Source organism: Petromyzon marinus, chromosome 1, assembly GCF_048934315.1.
Source record: "Petromyzon marinus isolate PM22_M1 ecotype Great Lakes invasive population chromosome 1, UKy_Petmar_22M1.pri1.0, whole genome shotgun sequence".
NCBI classification, from domain to species: Eukaryota; Metazoa; Chordata; class Hyperoartia; order Petromyzontiformes; family Petromyzontidae; genus Petromyzon; species Petromyzon marinus.
Window position 1 is genome coordinate 2,974,278 of NC_133667.1, and position 20,276 is coordinate 2,994,553.

The following is a 20,276-nucleotide window of genomic DNA, read 5'->3' on the forward strand; positions in this document are numbered from 1 at the left end:
TATTATGCTCATGAGAACACTGGGGTTGCAGAGATAGAATTTCTCACGAGATGGATCAATGTCACAATGCATGATAAAACGATTATCGTAATATCAGTTTTCATAACTGCATGTGATCGAATTTGTATTGTCTTGTTTTTGCACGTTGATGTACTTCAAGTATGAATAAAGCTTACTTAAATGCTGCTGCCACCTCCATCTTCAGATCAATTATATAGTTATCCCAGGAATCCATCCCCTTCACGACTATTGCCTGCCAGAATTGCATGTGCCTACTAATTCTGTAAAAGGACAACAATGTATTGCAATACAAATTTTAACTATTGTATTTATCTTGACTTAACGCTTTCGTGACTGCAGGAAATCATACTCTTTGGTTCTTTCAGTAAAGTCACGTAGATGCATTTTTTTTTCTATCTACATTACTTAACCGACAAACCCATAGAGTATGATATTATATTTTAAAACATTTCAGTGAAAAGTATGACAATGATTTTCAAATAAAGCCAAAAAAAAATACAAAGATGCTTGCCCTAAATTGTGAAACTTAAGCCAATCATATTACAACAACTCAATCCGTTTACAACTACATTTGGAGAAAACAAATCACATCCAAATTAGAAAATATGTAATAATTTTAAATACCTAAATTGTGATAGTGGGGTAGTGTAATGGACTTTTTGTACACTACACGGGGATGTGAATGCCCCCTGATAACTCTAGCTCTTCTGAAGTTGTTCCCGTGTAAGACATCATATATCTTATATATCACCTGACCATGCTGCCTCCAACATTGACCATGTAAAACCTCGGTGTGGCCATCCTCAGAAACGTTCCTCGCTGCCAACGTCAATGCTTGTCAGTTGTTGACTTCACACATTCTCGACAACCTCCATCCATGGCAGATCTCCAGATCCTTGGCCAGAGTACAACTTGGACCAATGTTTAAACTTAATTTTCTGAATGTAACTTTCCACTAACTTCTGTTGAAACAGAGTCATGACAGTCCGTAACCTTCTTGATATTAATATCTGTACTAGACTACTGCCTACTCCATCCTTTCACATATTTCCCCATCAAATATAGAAATCCAAGGAGCTTCACGATCATTGTTGTCAATTTTCGGGAGTTAAATAAAAAAGGGGTTTTATACAGAAACATAATTTCAATGCAATACACCTGCCAGGTAGTGATGTAAATTTCCTAGAAGCCTATATCATGATCCACTACGCTCTTACTAGATAAGTACGTATTAATATGCTTTAATATCCACTCAGTACTAAATATTCACAATGCACAAGTAATCTGACCCTCGCCATACAATCGACTTACATGACTGGTAATTTCCACAAATCAGGAAGATTGAATAGATACTCAAGCACTCACAGACACTTGGCACTCACACACGTTCACCAGAAATCACTGATAGCAGGGGCATAGCAGATATCAGTGGATGCAATAGCGTGGATGTCCAGCAGGTGGCAATTACCATGCTGTCACGGTTTTCATATTACTTGAAAAGGTCATGGGTCGCTAAAAATCTAATTCAATACCTGGATCATGATGGTCAGAATGAGCAACAGCTGGTCATGTACAATGAAAAATAATAATCAAAATGCTGTGACAGATAGTGCGTCCTATGGACAGATAGACAGGCTGTGCATAACTCACCCACCTAAATTGGCTATGCCCCTTTCCTTGTTTGCTGTGTCTCTTCCCTGACTGACCCAGCCTCTTCCATCAGTCTCACTCCCTACCCACGGGCCCATCCCCAGCACGGCTACGACAGTTTCCCCCCCCGCCCCCCATTAAATCCCATATGTGCTTGGATTATTTGAACCAAAATAAGACCTCACTGGGCACTGTACAACAATATTCAAGAAAATGTTGCGACTGGCACAAATGAAGCTGCAAGTATATTAAACATCTTACATGAATGCGTGAATGATATAGTTTAATACGTGACTAACATGGAAATGTAATACACGGTGTAGTTTCTTGATAAAATAACACATCGGTCAGACCACAGTAATTTTACCCAATCTTTAAAAAATATTTATTTTTTTATTTTTTACTACTGCATTTTAAATTATTTTGCATAAATGAATAATGAATGTTTCAAATGATGAATAATTATTGGTATTTAATATTATTAACATTTCATGAGAGATGATATTTGTCATTTCACTTTACTCTGGTGAATACATTTAAGTCTTTTGAACCATAAATTGTACACACCACTGTCACGGAAAATATTCTACATAAAGCTCTTGATTGCAAGGTTGCCATTTTAAAAATGCCACCACATCTGACCTGGGCGATTTGACGATGACCCAATATCCAATATCTTCAATTTGTGCATTCATTAACAGTACCAAATTTAATGCTGTCATCAAAAACCCCGCAATTATTTTTCAAAATCTGTTCCACTAGTTTATAATATTAAAAAGCAGCAACAAGTCAATGAATGCACTGTATGCATAATAAGGGTTATGACTATGTAATGTTAAAATGTTATAATGAATGAGGAAGGTGACGTACCCTGGAATGTTTTCTCGTACAAGCATGAACTGTCTTTAATATTAAATATTGATCCTTTACAACTCAATGAAAACAGGTTGGGATTGAGGGTGTATTGTAATGGATATACTAGGTATGTAATTCCCTTAACCCGAAGTAATTCAATGAATTGTGAGTATTTCAGAGACAAATCCTAAAGAGATTTGTTTTGGCATCAGGTTTATATTGTCTCTCGTTCTCATCGTCGATGGCAGTTTTGTTTGCGTCATTAACCTAAACATAACGAATGCATGTCTTCTCGAAGAAAACGTGTGCCTTTGTTTCCACAATCCAATTATCAGAAAATATCTTGTCTCTGTGAATAACCTTGGCGAAAGCACGCCACCCTGTCTGACTCCACCTTAAATATGTATGTTGGTACTTCATGTAATCTAGGGTGGCTGTTTTATTATTTATAAATATATTTTTAATTAAGACCGTATCAATTTACACTGAGTAGAGAAAGCATTTACCATCTCAGATCTGCTGATGACAATCATTGTAACACCCAATGGGAATGTTAGAAATGTTAGAATATAATAAAGGCTGCATGCAAAGTTGGGCTGAGGATAAATATGGTTTTAAAAAGGTCATATTCAACAAGTTCACTAAACAATGGGAGATAGCGGTCAAAGGAATACAAATGAAAAACAGAAGATGTGTACCTAGGATAGCTATTAAAGATGGTGCAATAAAAGTATAAACTATAGAGGTGGACAAGAACAAATTGAAGTGCTTTTGGAAAAATGATCTTAATAAATGTAACAGAGCAATGTGTCTAAAGATGAATGTTTTTAATCAGTGCCTCTTGCCTGCTATGACATATGGCTCATAAATAGTCATTAATGAGAGCCCACAACAAAAACGTTTAACACGTAGGCTTTCGCGAAAAATATTATTCGTAATAATGTTTTTTGTGTTAGATCGCGTAGGTATAAATGTGTCGTAACCCTCCACAACCCGACACAGCCAGTAAGGTTTGTCACGTAAACAATGCGCCAATTATTACTGATGATGAACATGTGCTTGGGATTTGCATGTCACTTAAAACAATCATGACACGCACAATTTGACGCACGTCAGCTGATGGAATATTTAAAATCAATTAATCTAGGCTCGTGACATGGATTAAAACCATGTCCCAGTGAGGAACTTGTGCCGCTCTGGCTCAACGGTATTCATCAAACTTTAACGAATGCAACTGTCCATTGATGGTAAAGTCAAGATAAACGCGTAATTGTAAAACTGAATAAATTAACAACGTATACTCCCAACGGTGAAAGCCGCGTATAAAAGCGCATGTAAGGCACCCCTCTCCATCGCCGAACATGGTTAAGAATCAATTTTAACACGTAGCCTTTTCACTCTTGACAAATCCTCCCTTACTGATTTGGCCGTGTCGGGTGGTGGGAGGGTTTCGACACATTTATACCAACAACAACAAAAAAAACAACCTTTATTACGAATGGTTAATAATTTCGCAGCGTGCAACCAGCGTGCAACCAGCGTGGGCGGGAGAGGTTTTAAAAAGCCGCGAGCGTTTAGGCGAGCCAACAAGCGTTGCCCTGCACAAGCACCAGGTCCGCCACACATCTCTCCAATCCCTTTGTGTGTCCTATGCCTCTCTCACTCTCTCTCACACTCTCACACACACACACACACTGGGTCTCTCCTATAAAACCCACATACACTGTAACGCATTGTTTCTCCGTACGTGTCTCTTTGAGTGCCATGCACACCGCTCTCTTGGCCACATCTGCCCCTCCGCCTGTCCCTTTTTCGTGCCCCACCGCCCCGTCCCTCTTGTCACAAGGGCCGTAATTCATTGTTTAAAGGGACGACTGCTTATTGACGTTGTGTTACACACAGAGTGTAAGAGCCTACAGATTTGTTGCGCGTCAGATGGCGTGGCCGCATCGCGAGGAAACCCGAAGGCAGAAATGGTTTAAGGGGGTCTCTATTGCCGTGGGGATCGTGCAGAATTTGAAATTTTAACATAACCCCGATTATGAATTCGCATTTAAAAAAAATCGACGGCATTAGTTGCACGGCATTTATGCGCACGTAATTATGGGATTTCATAATTCTCGAGTTTTTCATTGCAATGCAAGTATATTCGCCAACTGGCATACATGCATAAGGCATGCATTCAAAATTGTTTCACACCCCTCGATCTATCGGCATTCCTGTAACATGTGCACACGCTTATATTTCTACCCTATTGTACCTCGGAGGGGAATTACGCGATAGCGTATATGCAATCAAATCAAGCTTGACGACTGAACTTGCTCTGCGAACAGGGATTCATGGTTCGTTTAGCATTGGCTCGGCTATCTCTGGGGGTGGGGGGAGGAGGAATTGCTCTTCATAATCTGATGTGATAGAACCAACGCTAACCTTTCCCTAATCTCTGCAGATGACCCTCACTCTTGGTTTAAAAAAAAGAACCCCCATCTTCAATCCCAGCTCTTATCGGCATTACTTTGCTGGTATAGCAAAACACTGATTATCACACGGTACTTTATTCCTCCCACAGCAGCCGGATTACAATGGGGAAGAAAAAAAAACTATAGCAGCAATGTGAAGGTTAATGTATATTATGCACCCTTTTTATACCGAATGTGCTGCTGCAAAAGTTACGCAAAATGACACAACAGCAGCTGCTTTTATAACATCATGTTAAATATTGCAACGGTGTATTTTAAAACAAATGATTTTGCATTATTAACGTCATTCTTGCATAAATAAACTTGCACAATGTCGAGCAAATTTTTTTTTTTAAACATTTACAGTACGAAATGCTCTCGTGAATTCTCAGTCTCATTTACTTACGAAAACCCAAAACTGTCGAAAATTCGCCACAGCATTCAAACGCGAGAAAATGTCATACTCACAAGATTGTGGGGGAAAAAAAAGAGAAAAGTGATCACCGAAAGCGTCCAAGGTGGTTGGCGATGCCTTCCGTTAACAACAGGTTATATAGTAATCCCGGGCTCCTGCGTTCATTGCACGAGTCTTAACGTGTAGGCGGCAAAGCGGCAGGAAAATGGTGTTGGCTCCCCCTCCATGCCACAGCACGGCGTTGTCTAAGCTAGGGTTGAGATTAACATCGCCTCTGCATATTGGCCAAGACGGCGGAAGCCACCTCTTCTCTATCTTCTGCAACAGCAGCAACAACAACAACAAAAGCACCACCCCCACCCCAAGCCGTTGTTCGGAGCAACGTCCGGAGCCAGAAGCCACACGGCGCATAAAAGCAGGACAAGTTACATGTGACAGAATCGACCATTCCCATATATGGAGCAAGTCTCCGGGGAGTGGCGAACGCTGCATACTAAAATACTCACGGCCGTAGAGCCGTCACACCGCCCCTGTATACCCCCGCCTGCTGGTGGTGCAGTTACGTTGCACGGTGGTTTTTATCTATTTATTTATTTATTTCACGGAGAGACTTGTCGAGCAAACGCGCGAAACCGATCCACAAAAAAAAAACCACACACACACAAAAACCCCGGGACGAACGTCAACTTGACGTTTTCTGTTCATGGAAATATTAAGAGGCGTTCCCAACGTGTTTCCCCCTCCCCCCAGTGTAAATGGCTAAACGTGCGTTTATTTGTATGTATGGGGGTGGGAAGAAACCTTGGCTCGTCACTGTCCACCTCATTGACATCCCACGTCTTTGCTTTAGCCAGTGTTCGGCAGAGCAGGAGCAGCAAACAGGTCGAGAGACTCCAGGCTTCAGCGGTGATTGGACGCCACAGCCCTCGTAATGAATGAGTTTTAAAATGACGTCACGCTTCGTCGCGCTCCGGCATCTCAATTTGACCCAGTGGGTGACTAATCAGCGGCATATTCGCTAATTCCATTCATCATTTTCTCACAAATGCAAAAATGTAACGAACGCAAAGGCCAAATTCCATTTTTAGTTAAGTAATTATGCAACTGCCTTCGCACGTTGCCAATGTTGCCAATGGGTTTCAGAGTGACATGTTATTGTCAGACCATGTTTTTTGCACTGTGGGTGTTGATAGTAAATTAAACATTTATGAGGCCCATCAAGCAAGCTTCACGAGAACTGCCATTTAGATACTGTTATGGTTTTTAACAAGGCCACAGTGGCTATAAATACTGTCCAACCTCTCAGGGACGCATAATTTATATTCACATTTTTTCCATTTCCCCTGTGGCGGCATTTAGCACACACTGCTTGACTTAAGCATTAGATTAAAACTAGTGTAATAATTATCAAATGAAAAAAATAGACATTAAAATGAGGTGTGCTAAACTGATTACACATCTTGATTTAAAGCTTTCGTGACTGCAGGGATTCATATTATTGGTTCTTTCGGTAAAGTCACGTAGAAGGGAAACAATAAAATAACAAAATATATATAAACGCCACTTTTTTCAAATTTTATTGCTCTGGTTTTCACACCTGATGATGATTGCTTGTGTTGCAGTCGAAACGTCGTGAGAATTTTATTGTTTTATATTTTTATTTTTATTATTTTATTGTTTCCCTTCTACGTGACTTTACCGAAAGAACCAAGAATATGATTACACATCGTCAAAAGTCATAACAAACCCCGAAAGAGCCTAATATGGGCCTACTAATTATGGTTTACACATATAATGCGATCCACATATATACTGTATTTTGTTTACAGTATACACACGAATGTCTCTTGAGATTGTTTTGCAAATGTACAAATTGTGGAATAATTATGAAAGTTGATTTTTTGCTTAAATTTTGATTTAAAGCTTTCGTGACTGCAGTAATTCATATTCTTAGCTCTTTAGGTAAAGTCAAGTTGAAGGGAAATAATAAAATAATAAAATATATTTTCCATATATTTTATTATTTTATTGTTTTGATTTTGCTTGTTATATTTTATTACTAGGGTGCTCACCCTAACCCTAGGAATGAAATATCACACCTATAAAGATATAACAGGAAAATCGTGAACAGTACACTTGTAGAATGCGCACAAACAAAAAAACACTGCCATACGATACGCACGGTTCACAGAGATACTTGGAATGACAGTAAGGTTAAAGGAGATGCAATGGGGTAAGAGGAGAATTCAATGGAGTGAGAAGGGCAGCAGGCTATGACAGTGAAATGTCATGAGGGTGATAAGATATGCTGAATGGATTGGAGGGATAATAGAGTGAGGGAAAGACAAAAACTGTATGTGGGAGATGAGGGCATAGTAGATGCCAAATTCAAGGTAACATGGAATCTTGTATCACTTAAACAGCACCTATTCATAAAAAAACACCAAAAAATGGAATCATAATTCTCAACAAGGCAGCAAATTGAATCAGACTCGGATGTGTCTTCCACTAGTTTGGCAGTTGATACATTTCCTATTTTTCGCTCATGGAGTCATAGATGTTTAAACTAAAATCTAACAATCGTTATTTGAGTTCTCAAATATTTTAGACTACATATTAAAGTCCTTAATATGCCTCTAATTTGTTTTTGAACCTCTCAATAATAACCATTTAATACGAATAATTATATCTTTACCACATTTTGAGTCTTGAGTCTCTATGTTTTGATTAAACCTATGAATTTGATTAAACCATGCAATTTGTTTACCTCTATGTGAGTCTTAGGTGTATTTTCACTGAAAAAACTCAAAACAGCCTAGTACCATTGTAGAGGAGTGAAATACGTGGTGCGCACAGTTAACCGAGGGCAACTGAGGGCAAACAGGTGCACGTGTGCACGGACAAACTGCAAGTTGTAGGGGCGAAGCGGGTGCAAACGGGGTCGACGGTTGTGCACGGCAAGACCGGAGGTGTTGCCAGAGAGACAAGGGTTAATTGATGGGCAAACAGGCGCCAGCCTGGCGTGAGCTTAAAGAGACACACCAGAGGTCTTGGATAATTGGCAGGGAGATATAAGGGCGTGTGCGTGAGCGTCGAGTTGAATTGTTGCCGGGGACAAGAGTGAAGACATCTCCCCGCTGCCGCTCCAGCCGTCAAATGGGCCCCAACCCTCACGTGTCGCCGGGCGGGTGTTGGCTAATCCCCCCGCCTGGGACAGACGGGTGAGCGGGTGAGGGCAGCGGTGGAGATGTAGAGCTGCTGTGGGTGAAGCTGTTGTGTGTGGAGACGCTGTGTGCGGAGACGCTGTGTGCGACGATGCTGTGTGCGGAGACACTGTGTGCGACGATGCTGTGTGCGGAGTCGCTGAGAAAAGAGCTGCCGAGTGCAGGATAAGTGAGGTGTAAAGTAGATACGAGTAGGAAGAAGTTAGATATAAGTGACTGTACAGATAGTTTTCGGAGTGCCTACAACTGGTGCAAGAATAGGTGAATAAAGTGTAAGCAGGTGACTTGTTACAAAGTATCGGTGTGAGTCATTTTGGAAGACACTACACCATTATTATTACGTTGTTCTATCATGCAGTAGATGAGCACATGTCCCGATTTACCACCATACTTAGAAATGGAGTGTTGAAATATATGAACAACCTGACATCATATTTGGGTATGATACCTAAGGCACACAATAACTCACACGTGAAAATGCTCTTAGCAACGTCTCCTGAAGCAACAGTTGATGCAGAGGCGTACACTATTCTCACATCACAATGTCTAAACATAAAGAAAAAGACCTCAACGACTGGCAAAGATTGGTAACGAACCTTTTAAATAAGTAAAGATGTCGCAAGTATCATTAGAAAAAATGTTTGCTTCAATAACTTTGGCTAAAAAACTAAAAGTGTATATATTATTCACAAGAGCTAATTTCATCACTTTTTGTGAGTGCAATGTAAATTGTTCCGATATAAGTGCTATCATTTTTTATTTCAACCATGGCCCACAGTGTAATCTTTTATGCTGGTGGATATAACAAGGATGTGTGCAGAATGTGTGCAACAATAGTGATGGCCCTGTGGCATGCAAAACATGTGGGCGTTTCTCTAATATTTTACTGTTGCAGGCCTGCACATATTTTATCCTGCATGCTAAAATGAATATTTGTAATAAATATCAAAATTGCTTTGCTTCATGCATAAATAGCACTATACTATGTTTACTCTTTGGTTCTTTCGGTAAAGTCACGTAGGTAGAAAAATAATAATATAGTGATATATTTGTTGTTGTATTTTATCATTTTTCTACCTACGTGACTTTACCGAAAGAAACAAAGAGTATGGATTCCTGCAGTCACGAAAGCTTCAATTCAAGATTATGCTATGTTTGTGTGGGTTCCACATAAATAGCAACTGTGAAAATATATCTAAACAGTTTTAAGTCCCAATACAGTCTGCAATTAATATTAATCACAAGATAATGAATATATATTAAATTAATCACAGTAAGCAGTGGCTTTAGCACACTCATAATTCTTGGGAAAGAATAAAAATCTCATGTAGAAATATATCGCTTTATGTCACCAAGCATGTATTTGTTATGTCAAATTAGTGTTTATGCGGCAATAATCTTACCTATAGGAAACTTGTTTGCTTGTCAAGAGGAGAACTTCTCAGAGAATCAACCCCTTCGGAAAGCATGGAACAACCTACAACCACTACACCAGTTTCCATTCAGACATATCCTATGAAGCGCATGGTTGGGACTGACAAAGTACATACATACAACTCATGGATTTTGAAAGCAGGAGTTTTGGCATATTGGTTAAGGTGCCTTAACGAAATATCAATAACAGCCATGTACATAAAGCTCTAGGAACAAATGACCCATGTTCATAACTAGTGGTGTTGAACCCTGGTTACAACAAACTGCCTTTGAAGGCATCTTTTATAGTTAAAATTAATTTTATTTAAATTTATATAGACTTGTGTTTTCCAGAAAATTACATTTCATGATTTCATGTTGCTTTGGCTTGTGAAACAAATTAAATCTAAATGGTAATATAGACACTAAGGCCTCAATTGTGTTTTATAATGTCCTGAAAAAATCTGGTTGAAAATTTAAGGAATTGTAAAGTAACACATTTGTATATTACTAAGATAAAATATATTCATTGCTGCAATGAATTTGCCAGGCATAATTAGTATGTACAGTTTTTTTTGGAATGTTACCACAAGTCTCCAACCATGGTACTGTACTGTTAAGTTGTGACGAAGTGTGTCTTTGTTCCTGTAGCTTCAAAACATAAACACAAAAAGATTATCTGCTTAAAATTACCTCACGAATCTGTGCTCGGACTTTATCAATGGCCCGAATCCATAGTTCTCGTGGCGATACCTTTACTTTACCACCATCTCTACTGTGAAAAAGCAAAAAAAATCAGTGAAAAATCAGTGTATCCAATCGCAGCTAAAACAGTGTCCACATGAGCGGAACACCAACTACTATCGCAGCACATTATACAAACACAAGAACATTTAAATTCACAATAGTGTAATAAAGAGTGCCCCTAGTGTGCAATAAAGGGTCTAATTCTCTTTTTGTTTTATTTCACGTGGGCGTATGGAAGATTTAAAATCTTTCGGTGTGTGCTGGTTTCACACCCTCCATCAGGCGAGCAGTGTAAGGGGACTCCATAGCTGCCACTCTGCACATTCCGTGGTAAATTAGTGGCGATGGGGTGAGTAACTTTCCAGCTCCCGAGGACCTGGAACAAGCCTCCCCTGTGTGCCATGCTCTCCTTAAGCTGCTCTGCTGCTAGGTTAGGGCCGCATGTGTCAGCGGTGAGGCATCCAATTCAGATCTGCCATTCCCACAATCTTATGAGGCTATTTTTGGAGCTACTGCTCTGAACAATGGCCCACTTCAAAGCATAGAGTTGTCAGAAAATTGTGGCTGCAACATGGTGACATTGTTTTCAGAGGGCCAGTTCATTAAATTTCAATGAACAAATATAATCGAATCGTTAGACTCATCACGATGTTCATAATAATGTTGTAAACTTTATATTAATTTTATTTCAAAATATTTGCCAATGCTTTTTTTTATTAATGCCAAATGTCTTCTAAAAAAAGTAATTATTATCAAGGCACCTTATTGGAGCTGTATAGGACTTGTTAACTTATCAAAAATTTTAATTACGTCAACTATAACAGAAATTCTAACATTTTACAATCCTGTAGTTTCAAACGATAATTCACAACTTCGAGATGAGGCTGTTAAATCTGCAAGGATAATTCGGCAAACCCCCTCACTGCAATGTACTCTGCAGACACTTTGTTGCTTATTAGTTTGGGGACTCGCATACTATGGCTCCTGCTATAACTGGAGAGGCAAGATTTGGATTCCTGAGTGAAAGGCATTTTCATTAGTGAGTGAACTATAATCAAACTTACAAGCATCTTTATTTCGAGCACCCACCGCCACATCAGTAAAGAAGTGATGTAAAATAGAATAACACTAAACGTATTATAATACAGATGTTATAACATGTGATGTATACTATTTACCGTATGTTATTTTCATCAGGCAGAATCTCTGGCTGGTGAACGAATTCCACTTCGGTGTGACATTTTTCAATTTCTTGGCTCAGCCGTTTATGTTCATATGCTGCACTTTGATTCAGTTGTCTATCTTCAGTACGTAAGTCATGATTGGAAATAATTTCATCATCAAATTTAGCATTATAAAGCCCTGGAATGTCATTTTCAAAAGTACTGCCACGACTATTTCTTCTCTCGTCTTCATAAGTGACACAATGATTCGGTTGTTTCTCAAGCCCATGTATTGATTCATAGCTGGATTTGTTTTCATTAAATCGGGCATGATTCGCAGTCCTTTCTTTTGAGTTTACATGATTGGTAGAGCAGTCCTGGCCATTGTTACTGGTGACCTTTTCAGATATTTGGAGGACATCTTGGGGTTCCAAAGGTCTCGGCTCCTCGTCCTCATGGAAGCTGCTGAAGCTGCTGTAGGAACCGCGTTCAGCACCAGAGCCTCGGAGACTACCCAGGCCTGAGCCATGATGGCTTTCATTGTCCGGTTCCAATTCACTCAGCTGGGAGCTGTGCTGGCTCAAGTTTCCCGATGAGCCAAACTGACTGCTTCCTGTGGGGCTGCAGCTGTGTGAAACAACAACAACAATACTTATTAATTCATCTGACATTTCAATGCATTTTTTTATGAACAGTGCAATTTATTCCCGAGGAAGACAATGGTAATTGTGATATTACCTATTCAGCAAAAAGTAACCAGTGATGATTAGATAGTTTACAAATACAATACAGTAAAACCTCATGCAGCCTGACTCGGCTAAGCTAGAATTCGGGGTAAGCTCGAAAGAACAATTCCACAATTAAATAACTAAAAATAAGCAAAAACACCTCTGACCATAACACTGCTTGTGAGCTAGATTTAAAGCTTTCGTGACTGCTAGGATCCATACTCTTTGGTTCTATTGGGTAAAGTCACGTAGGTGAAAATAAGAACTAAACATTAAACTAATTTCAATGGTACAGTATATTTTTCAAGTAGTGGTACCCCAAACTTTCGCAGCTCTTATAAATTTCCCCTTTTCACACCATCAATAGGTAAACTCCCCCCCCCCCCCGCGCCAAACTGCGAGTCCACCGGCACGTACACCACCTCTTTCCTAAAATCCGCCAATCAAATGCTAATTTTTATGCTAATTTCTTTGTCAGAACACCTTGTTTGCTTGCACACAGGTCCGATGTCTGAGCGTGGTTGTGTTTCGCTAAATTCTCCTGTTTGATGAGTACTAGGTGCCTCGGTGAATGTATATGCTCTAACTTTAACATAGCTATTTCTGTGATCAGTTACAAGCTAATCACTCAGCTATTTCAATGCTAAATTCGATGCTAATTCCTTTGTCAAGGGGTACCTCTGCGGATGTGTATACTTTAACTTAGCTATTTCAATGAGCCATTTCAATGATAAATTATATGCTAATTCCTTTGTCAAGGCACTTGGCCTTTTTCTTCCCACACAGCTTAAAGGTCGTGATCTAAGCGTGGCTTCTTCCACTCCAGCGCTAATTCCTTTGTCAAGGGGTACCTCTGCGGATGTGTATACTTTAACTTAGCTATTTCAATGAGCCATTTCAATGCTAAATTATATGCTAATTCCTTTGTCAAGGCGCGTGGTCTTTTTCTTCTCACACAGCTTAAAGGTCGTGATCTAAGCGTGGCTTCTTCCACTCCAGCGCTGTCCTCCAGACAGTCTCGTCCCTTCACCTGATGAAGGCCGCTTGTGTTGTGGCCGAAACGTCGTGATTTTTTGATATTTTATTTTCACCTACGTGACTTTACCCAATAGAACCAAAGAGTATGCTTGTGAGCTATTATGTGGTGGGTGGTCACCTGTCTGCGTTTGAATCAGACAGCCCAGAAATTGGAATCTGTGTTTGGATGGCAGCAATTGATTTGTATTGAGCTCTGTTGAATTGTATTAAAGTAAGTTGCACAATTCCGATAAACCGAAACTGAGAAATATGTCTGGGTTTTGGTCTGTTGAAAAATTGGCAACCCCAGCAGTAGGATAAAGCAGAATTTTCTATGCTAATCCTGTGTAGGATAGTCTTTAGGCGTTTATTAAGGTGTAAGACACCATCGTTGACCATTTTCTTACAGTTAATACAAATGCGTACAAATCAAATCAAATCTCAAAAGATAAATATTTATTTTACGTGCCAATATTGCTCTGAATAAAATACACGGCAGTGCACATTACAACAGAACGGGAACGCTACAGGGGTACATGGCAACAGGAATGAAAAGAGAGACCTCTCACGCCCTCAGTGGCTAACACCAAATTCTGTTGCTTAAATTTAGCCTAAAATCAGCTACCTGCGAACATTTTGTGTGTTTGCCCGCAATGAAAGCTGCCCGATCTTTGGCTATGTTGAAATACAATGTGCATTGCACCCGTCTGTGAGCGCTAGCTGTGTTGAAATTGTTCACCTTTGGCGATTTGGGGTTTGTCTGTTTGAATCAAGTCAATATAGCTCCATCTGGGCTCCACCACACATCCACAAACTAGGCTCCTTATTGAAAAAGGTATCCGTGATCTTCATATCTTTTCTAGCTGTGAACTCTAATAGGCAGTCTCTTTCTGATGCCACATTTCCCAACCATCCTCGCATCTGTCCCTTTTGCCTATCTTTGCATTGGTGTAGAGGAGAACTCCTGTTTTCCACGACCCTATTACCCGAGACGCCTATTATTTGTGGGAGCAGTAGGGTCCGCGAAAACTCCTATTACTCGTAGGCCTAATCTTACAATTGCCTGCCGTCATCCGCAACTTTTGCCAATGTTATTGCAGAATGGCTTCCAATTACCTGTGAATGTCACGGTGAAGAGAGTCACCCAGCAAATTACTCAAATTACTGCCATGTTTGTGTGGGTAATTGGAAGAACATTTGCGGATTCGCCATAAATAGAGAATTTTAACATGAAAAAAAATGTTTGTACGGAGAGCGAGACACTGAAACACATTGTGTTCAAAGCATTTGCCTCGCCGGCAACACACACAGATAAGACACGGAAACACAAGGTGCTACTCAGAGAGACACAAACAAAAATAGAAAGATGCCGAGACACAGAGACACTGAAATACCCACGGAGCACAGAAAGAGACGTGCATAAAGACGCAGAGAGAAAGACACTGAGAGAGGCATACAGAGATGTGAAGAAACACACACAGACTTCTTTTTTTTTCAGAATGTAACACAACCTACCGATGTGCATAAAGAATGTTTTAAATCAGTGTTTATTGCCTGCTATAAAATATGGATGAGAAGACATCCGCTCCAATGCAGACGATTGACTGTTGCATTATGAGACCATGAGTAATGGTGATACCTTGGGGAGGCATTTATCTAGCAGTGGAAAGATCAAAGCAAGGATTTCCATCTCTCTGTTTCTCTGTGTCTCTCTATGTCTATATCTCCTCGTGTATCTCTGTTTTATAAATTTCCCTCATATCCATGCGTCTCTAGGCATATCCACGTGTTTCTCTCTATCTCCCAAGTGTCTGTATATTTCTGCGTCTCTCAATATCGCCGTCGCTCTCCGTGTATCTCCCTCTCGGAAGAGACGAAGAAAGAGATGGAGGGATGCACTAACACAAATATGAGATACAGAAACATATGGAGATAAACACATGGAAATTTTAAAAGAGACACAGGAGATAGGGATAGACACAATGGAGATGCAAAGAGCGATACAGAGCTACAGAGAGACAGATATACAATAAGAGATGGATGCTATAGATATACAGAGGTACAAAGACAGAAACACATATACACACCCAGAGACACACACGGAGTTACAGAAAGACGCTCGGTGACGTGGAGAGAGACATGTCTTAGAAGCACAGCAAGTGTGCCAGACAGAAGCTACTTGGCTGCCTAAGTGTGCATTCTCCTTGTAGAAAGAAAGTACTTGACCCACAGGTATTGACCGGCCATTTTATTCCAGTACACACTCAGGAAAGTCATCACAACTCCCAATCCAGATGTTTTGTTTTCACGAATAAACGGAGTCGAGTCGAAAATTACTCCAATGATGTGCATTTTTCCCCCGCGGATAATTCCACAGCTTATAATAGGATTCGCGATATTGGTCTTCTACATTTGCGTGAATAAGAGGAGTTCTCCTGCAGTTGTGCTTTGCTCTCATTTAGAAGTTGATTCATCTCTTTATACCTGTGGTCTACTTCTACATCTTCGTGACTGGTATTTGGGACATATTACTGTATTATCTTCAACTTAGTCATTTTAGAAACTTTGCATCATAACTATTAATGACACAACTCTATTAAAAGCCCACAGACACTAAATAAACACATTCCTGTTATAGCTGCCTTATTTCTTCTACGATAGAAATAGTTGCCTCAATATTTAAATGTATTTCATTCTCTCTTTTTATCCACACCTAAAATATATTCAAGTTCATTGCCACACATTCTGCTTCCAGTTAAGCAATGTTTTATTTTCAAGACAGAGTCCAAATGTTTTAAATGGCTCATGAATTACCATGCTTGCGTTAACTTTGATAGAGGTTCCACAAGTTCCAGTGCCTTGTTTGTGATTTATACAAAACATAAACCACAAATAAGAACCACAATGGCAGGAAAATAAACCATGGTTGAAATAATTTCAACTTGTAATGCGCCACAGTATTCGCTCAATCTTAAAGGGAAAGAACGACTCAAGAGGCACGGGGAACCACAGATAAGCGGGAAAGGCATCCGTGCGGTAATCCGGTGCCATCGCGTTCTCCTGGCAAGCCATGGCATGGCACCTCGGATGCCAACAGGAAGGGAGTTCAGCAATATTTGTGTGAGCCACCAACCTGACCCTGGTTTACAGCACTGTGGAGGTACTGTAGTGGCAAAAATGTTACCTTCTACATTTTTAAACAGAAAAATCCATAGACAAAGTGTGCAAACTTAATGCTCAGGATGATTGCTAATGAAGAGAAAAAGGGAGTGTGCAAGCTAAATTGAAAGCAAAACATCGAGAAAAATGCAAACACTCACTTTGGACAGGACTGGCTATTGGCTCGGAAGCAGGCAGAGAATGGAAGATGCTGATAAGAAGGGTAGATATATCCTTATTTTATCCCCCCCCCCATTATAGTCCGACTTTGTTATGAATACATTTCCATAAACCACCATGTGTCAGAGAACAGCCATGGAAGATTATGTAACAGAACTACTTCTAATGTCACTTTAATGGGGCTCGTTATCCACACGAGGGGCACAGACCCTGCAAAGAGTGTTCATAACATGTCTATCAATTTGAAATAAGCTAATATAAGTGAAAAATCTAAGTTAATGAGATGTTTTTTTTGTGCAGTAATGGATGGCTGCCAAATGCAAATTGCCATCTAAATTCTTGTGAGCCATCCATCCATCTTTACGATTCTCTTTCACATGAGAAATCCATAGAATATAGATACAGAACCAGTACAGGATAGCATCAGCACAGAATGTTCATATCAGGAAGTTTGTAAACCAGAGAAAAACAAAAGACCCAATTAAATTATTGAGACATCAGGCAACAGGGGGTCATTTGTAAAAGGTGGTCAATACTGAAAATCTGGAGAAATAAATAATCCTAGAAAAGGCTGAAAGCGGTAAGACTGATCGCTGGGTGGTGGCTATGCACATCTGTAATCCAGCACCATCGAGGCGAAGGTTGGCGGAGCACACAAATGTTGTGAAACTCCCTTCCTGTGGACATTAAGGAGCCTACCTTACCAGGAGAAGGTGGTACAGTAAAGTGCAGAATAATATGTTTCCCTTCTGTACGGTATAGAGTGTTGCCCTCACACAAGTGTGGCTTTGCTCTGGGTGCTCTGGCTTCCTCCCACATGTATAAACGTTGGTTCACTGAATAAAACATATTTTAATATGTATACGCCTCCATGTTTGTGGAGCGTGCAGAATTGTGAGATGTCGTTTGCAGGAATGTCGTTGTATAAAAACGCTTGTTATAGCCATAACATGGCACGGAGGCAGGAGTGTGTGGTTATACAGAATAGTGGTCCAACTCATGTAGTATTAAAGACTATAATTCAACCTCATTTTAGCAAAATAGTGAAAACAATTGGCAGCTTACTGAAATAAAAAATTCAAGTAGGGGCCATAGCACCCGTGGAATGCCTATCCGCTCTGGTGGAGTGGCTGAATATTGTTGAGGTTTGATCAGAGCTAAAGCTGAGCCCAGCAATATTGGCAAGAAATTGCCAATGGCAAGAACCTTCCACTATTGGCGTAATAAGGTCAATGTTTTTATTGCAGCAAATGTCGGGAGCACTGGGACGGGACCACCCTAAACTGGATCAACAGTGGTGGAATGAACACACACAACTAATGGACACCCACACATGGATGCAGATAGAGGAGATTATGAAATGACGTTGCTGCTGCACTGTTGCCTCTGCTACTGATGATGATGATACAGAAGATGTAGTGTTACCAGGAAAGCCTCACCAATTCCTAAGACTCATGCAGGGAAAAAAAGTATTCTTGAGCTTCTGGAGAAACCCATGGGCAAATTTCTGCACAGACTTAACAATTCACTTGTTATCCTTTTTCTAGCTGTTTAACAATATATTAAGTTTGGGACTTTCATATATGCCTATGTGTTCGACGAACCCATGCCTTCAAAGTGCCTATTTAAGGCCCAGATGACCTAAGAGAGGCTTCCGATACCATCACCACTCCTATAAGTGACCAGGATTTGAATGCTCGATACCAGGCTCATGGCGCAGTGCACAAAAAAACATTGTGTTTTTCATACACAAAAATAACACAAAGATTGCCTGTACTGTATAGCTTTCAACAGACTGGCGGGGTAAGTGCTTTTAGCAAGCACCTGTGAAGGACGGTATGGCACACGACAGGGTGGGTAGCCTGCACCACGCTTGGCCACCCTGCCCTCCCCACGTGTGATGGTTATACCAGAAATAGTCGACCTCGGAGATGCCCAGAACCGGTTCAGACATTTGTTACCTATATCGGCCACACGCAGGAATCAAACTCGGGTCTCTGAGTTCAAAGCACGGTGCGCTGACTACTACACCACCGCTCCCTACAGAGACAAAGATACACCCTATAGCCTTAAAATACTGTTGTTATCAAGCACCTATGAAGGCTGGCACGGCACACGAGGAGGTGGGTGGTCAGCACTATGCCCAGTCGCCTTTGTCTCCCCAGTGATGATCTTTATATACTACGCCAGGTCCTCATTTAAGGCCGAGTCGACCTAGAGGAGGTCTACGACCGGTTCAGATAATCATTACTGGTGTTGGCTGAGAGCGAGAATCGAACTCGGGTCACCGGGTTCAGAGCACAGCACGCTGTTGCACTACTGCTTCGTACAGCATAGATACACACATGCACACATACAAATTGCCTGATGGGAAAGTGACAGTTTCAGCCAGGGGGTGCAGACGCAGGTCCAACTTATAATGGTTTGCACACTGGTGCTCAATGGGTGTCTGATGCTCTGTGACAGCGTTGAATTGGTGCACACCTGTACTCCTTCCTAAAGCCAATTCAAATGTTGTACTGTATTGATGTTAACGCATGTTAATAAGTTAGAACATTAAATTTTGATTTAAAGCTTTCGTGACTGCAGGAATTCATATTCTTAGTTTTTTCGGTAAAGTCACGTTGAAGAGAAACAACAACGTGACTTTACCGAAAAAACTAAGAATAAGTTAGAACATTATTAATGTATCTGACCACTACCCCAAGTAAAAATTGTATTGTAGCCATCAGATTACATGTACATTAGATCCTGGCTCACTTTAGTGGTGAGATCTAAATGGTCATGACTACCATGGTCTAATATCGTCACTCAATTTCCATGACTGTCATGGTGTGAGAGGCCTTCATTGCATCAAGCCACTGTAAGTTTCGGAACCGTGAGATGAATATTCAGATCATTTCGACTCGTAACACCATGGCATTTTGTTTTTCTCAACTTTTGAGATAATTCATCAATTTTGGAATGTGCACAATGATCCATTGTTGCAATAACACATACAAATTATGGTTTCCAAAATATGTACCTTTCTAGAATGACAACATAACACGACAATACTGGAAAAGATAGTGAAATATAAAGTAAATTCCTTCTGTTAATACCGAATGTTTTGTGTGATTGATAATTACAGTACATACATTTTTTTATTTAATACGTACAATGATGAGATGACTGCAGTTATTGGTTTTCAACACGTAGGTTTTCGCGACCAATATTATTCATAATAAAGGTTTTTCGGTTCGATC

At 40.2% G+C, this 20,276-nt stretch overlaps 1 protein-coding gene across 9 annotated transcripts in view; it reads right to left on the reverse strand.

Moving 5' to 3' along the window:
* The window catches only part of LOC116957007 (protein unc-13 homolog B-like), a 262,505-nt gene that overhangs the window by 159,160 nt on the left and 83,069 nt on the right, over window positions 1-20,276 (reverse strand). For 6 of the 9 annotated variants that reach the window (XM_076052098.1, XM_076052001.1, XM_076052076.1 and 3 more), the window contains 2 exons: window positions 11,963-12,574; window positions 10,731-10,812 (listed from right to left, as the gene is read on the reverse strand). In XM_076052098.1, the coding sequence (XP_075908213.1) occupies window positions 10,731-10,812; window positions 11,963-12,574 (694 nt within the window). Of the gene's footprint in view, window positions 1-5,453; window positions 5,874-10,730; window positions 10,813-11,962; window positions 12,575-20,276 lie in introns of those variants that run through there. The other 3 variants (XM_076052026.1, XM_076051914.1, XM_032943957.2) reach the window with 3 other exon arrangements.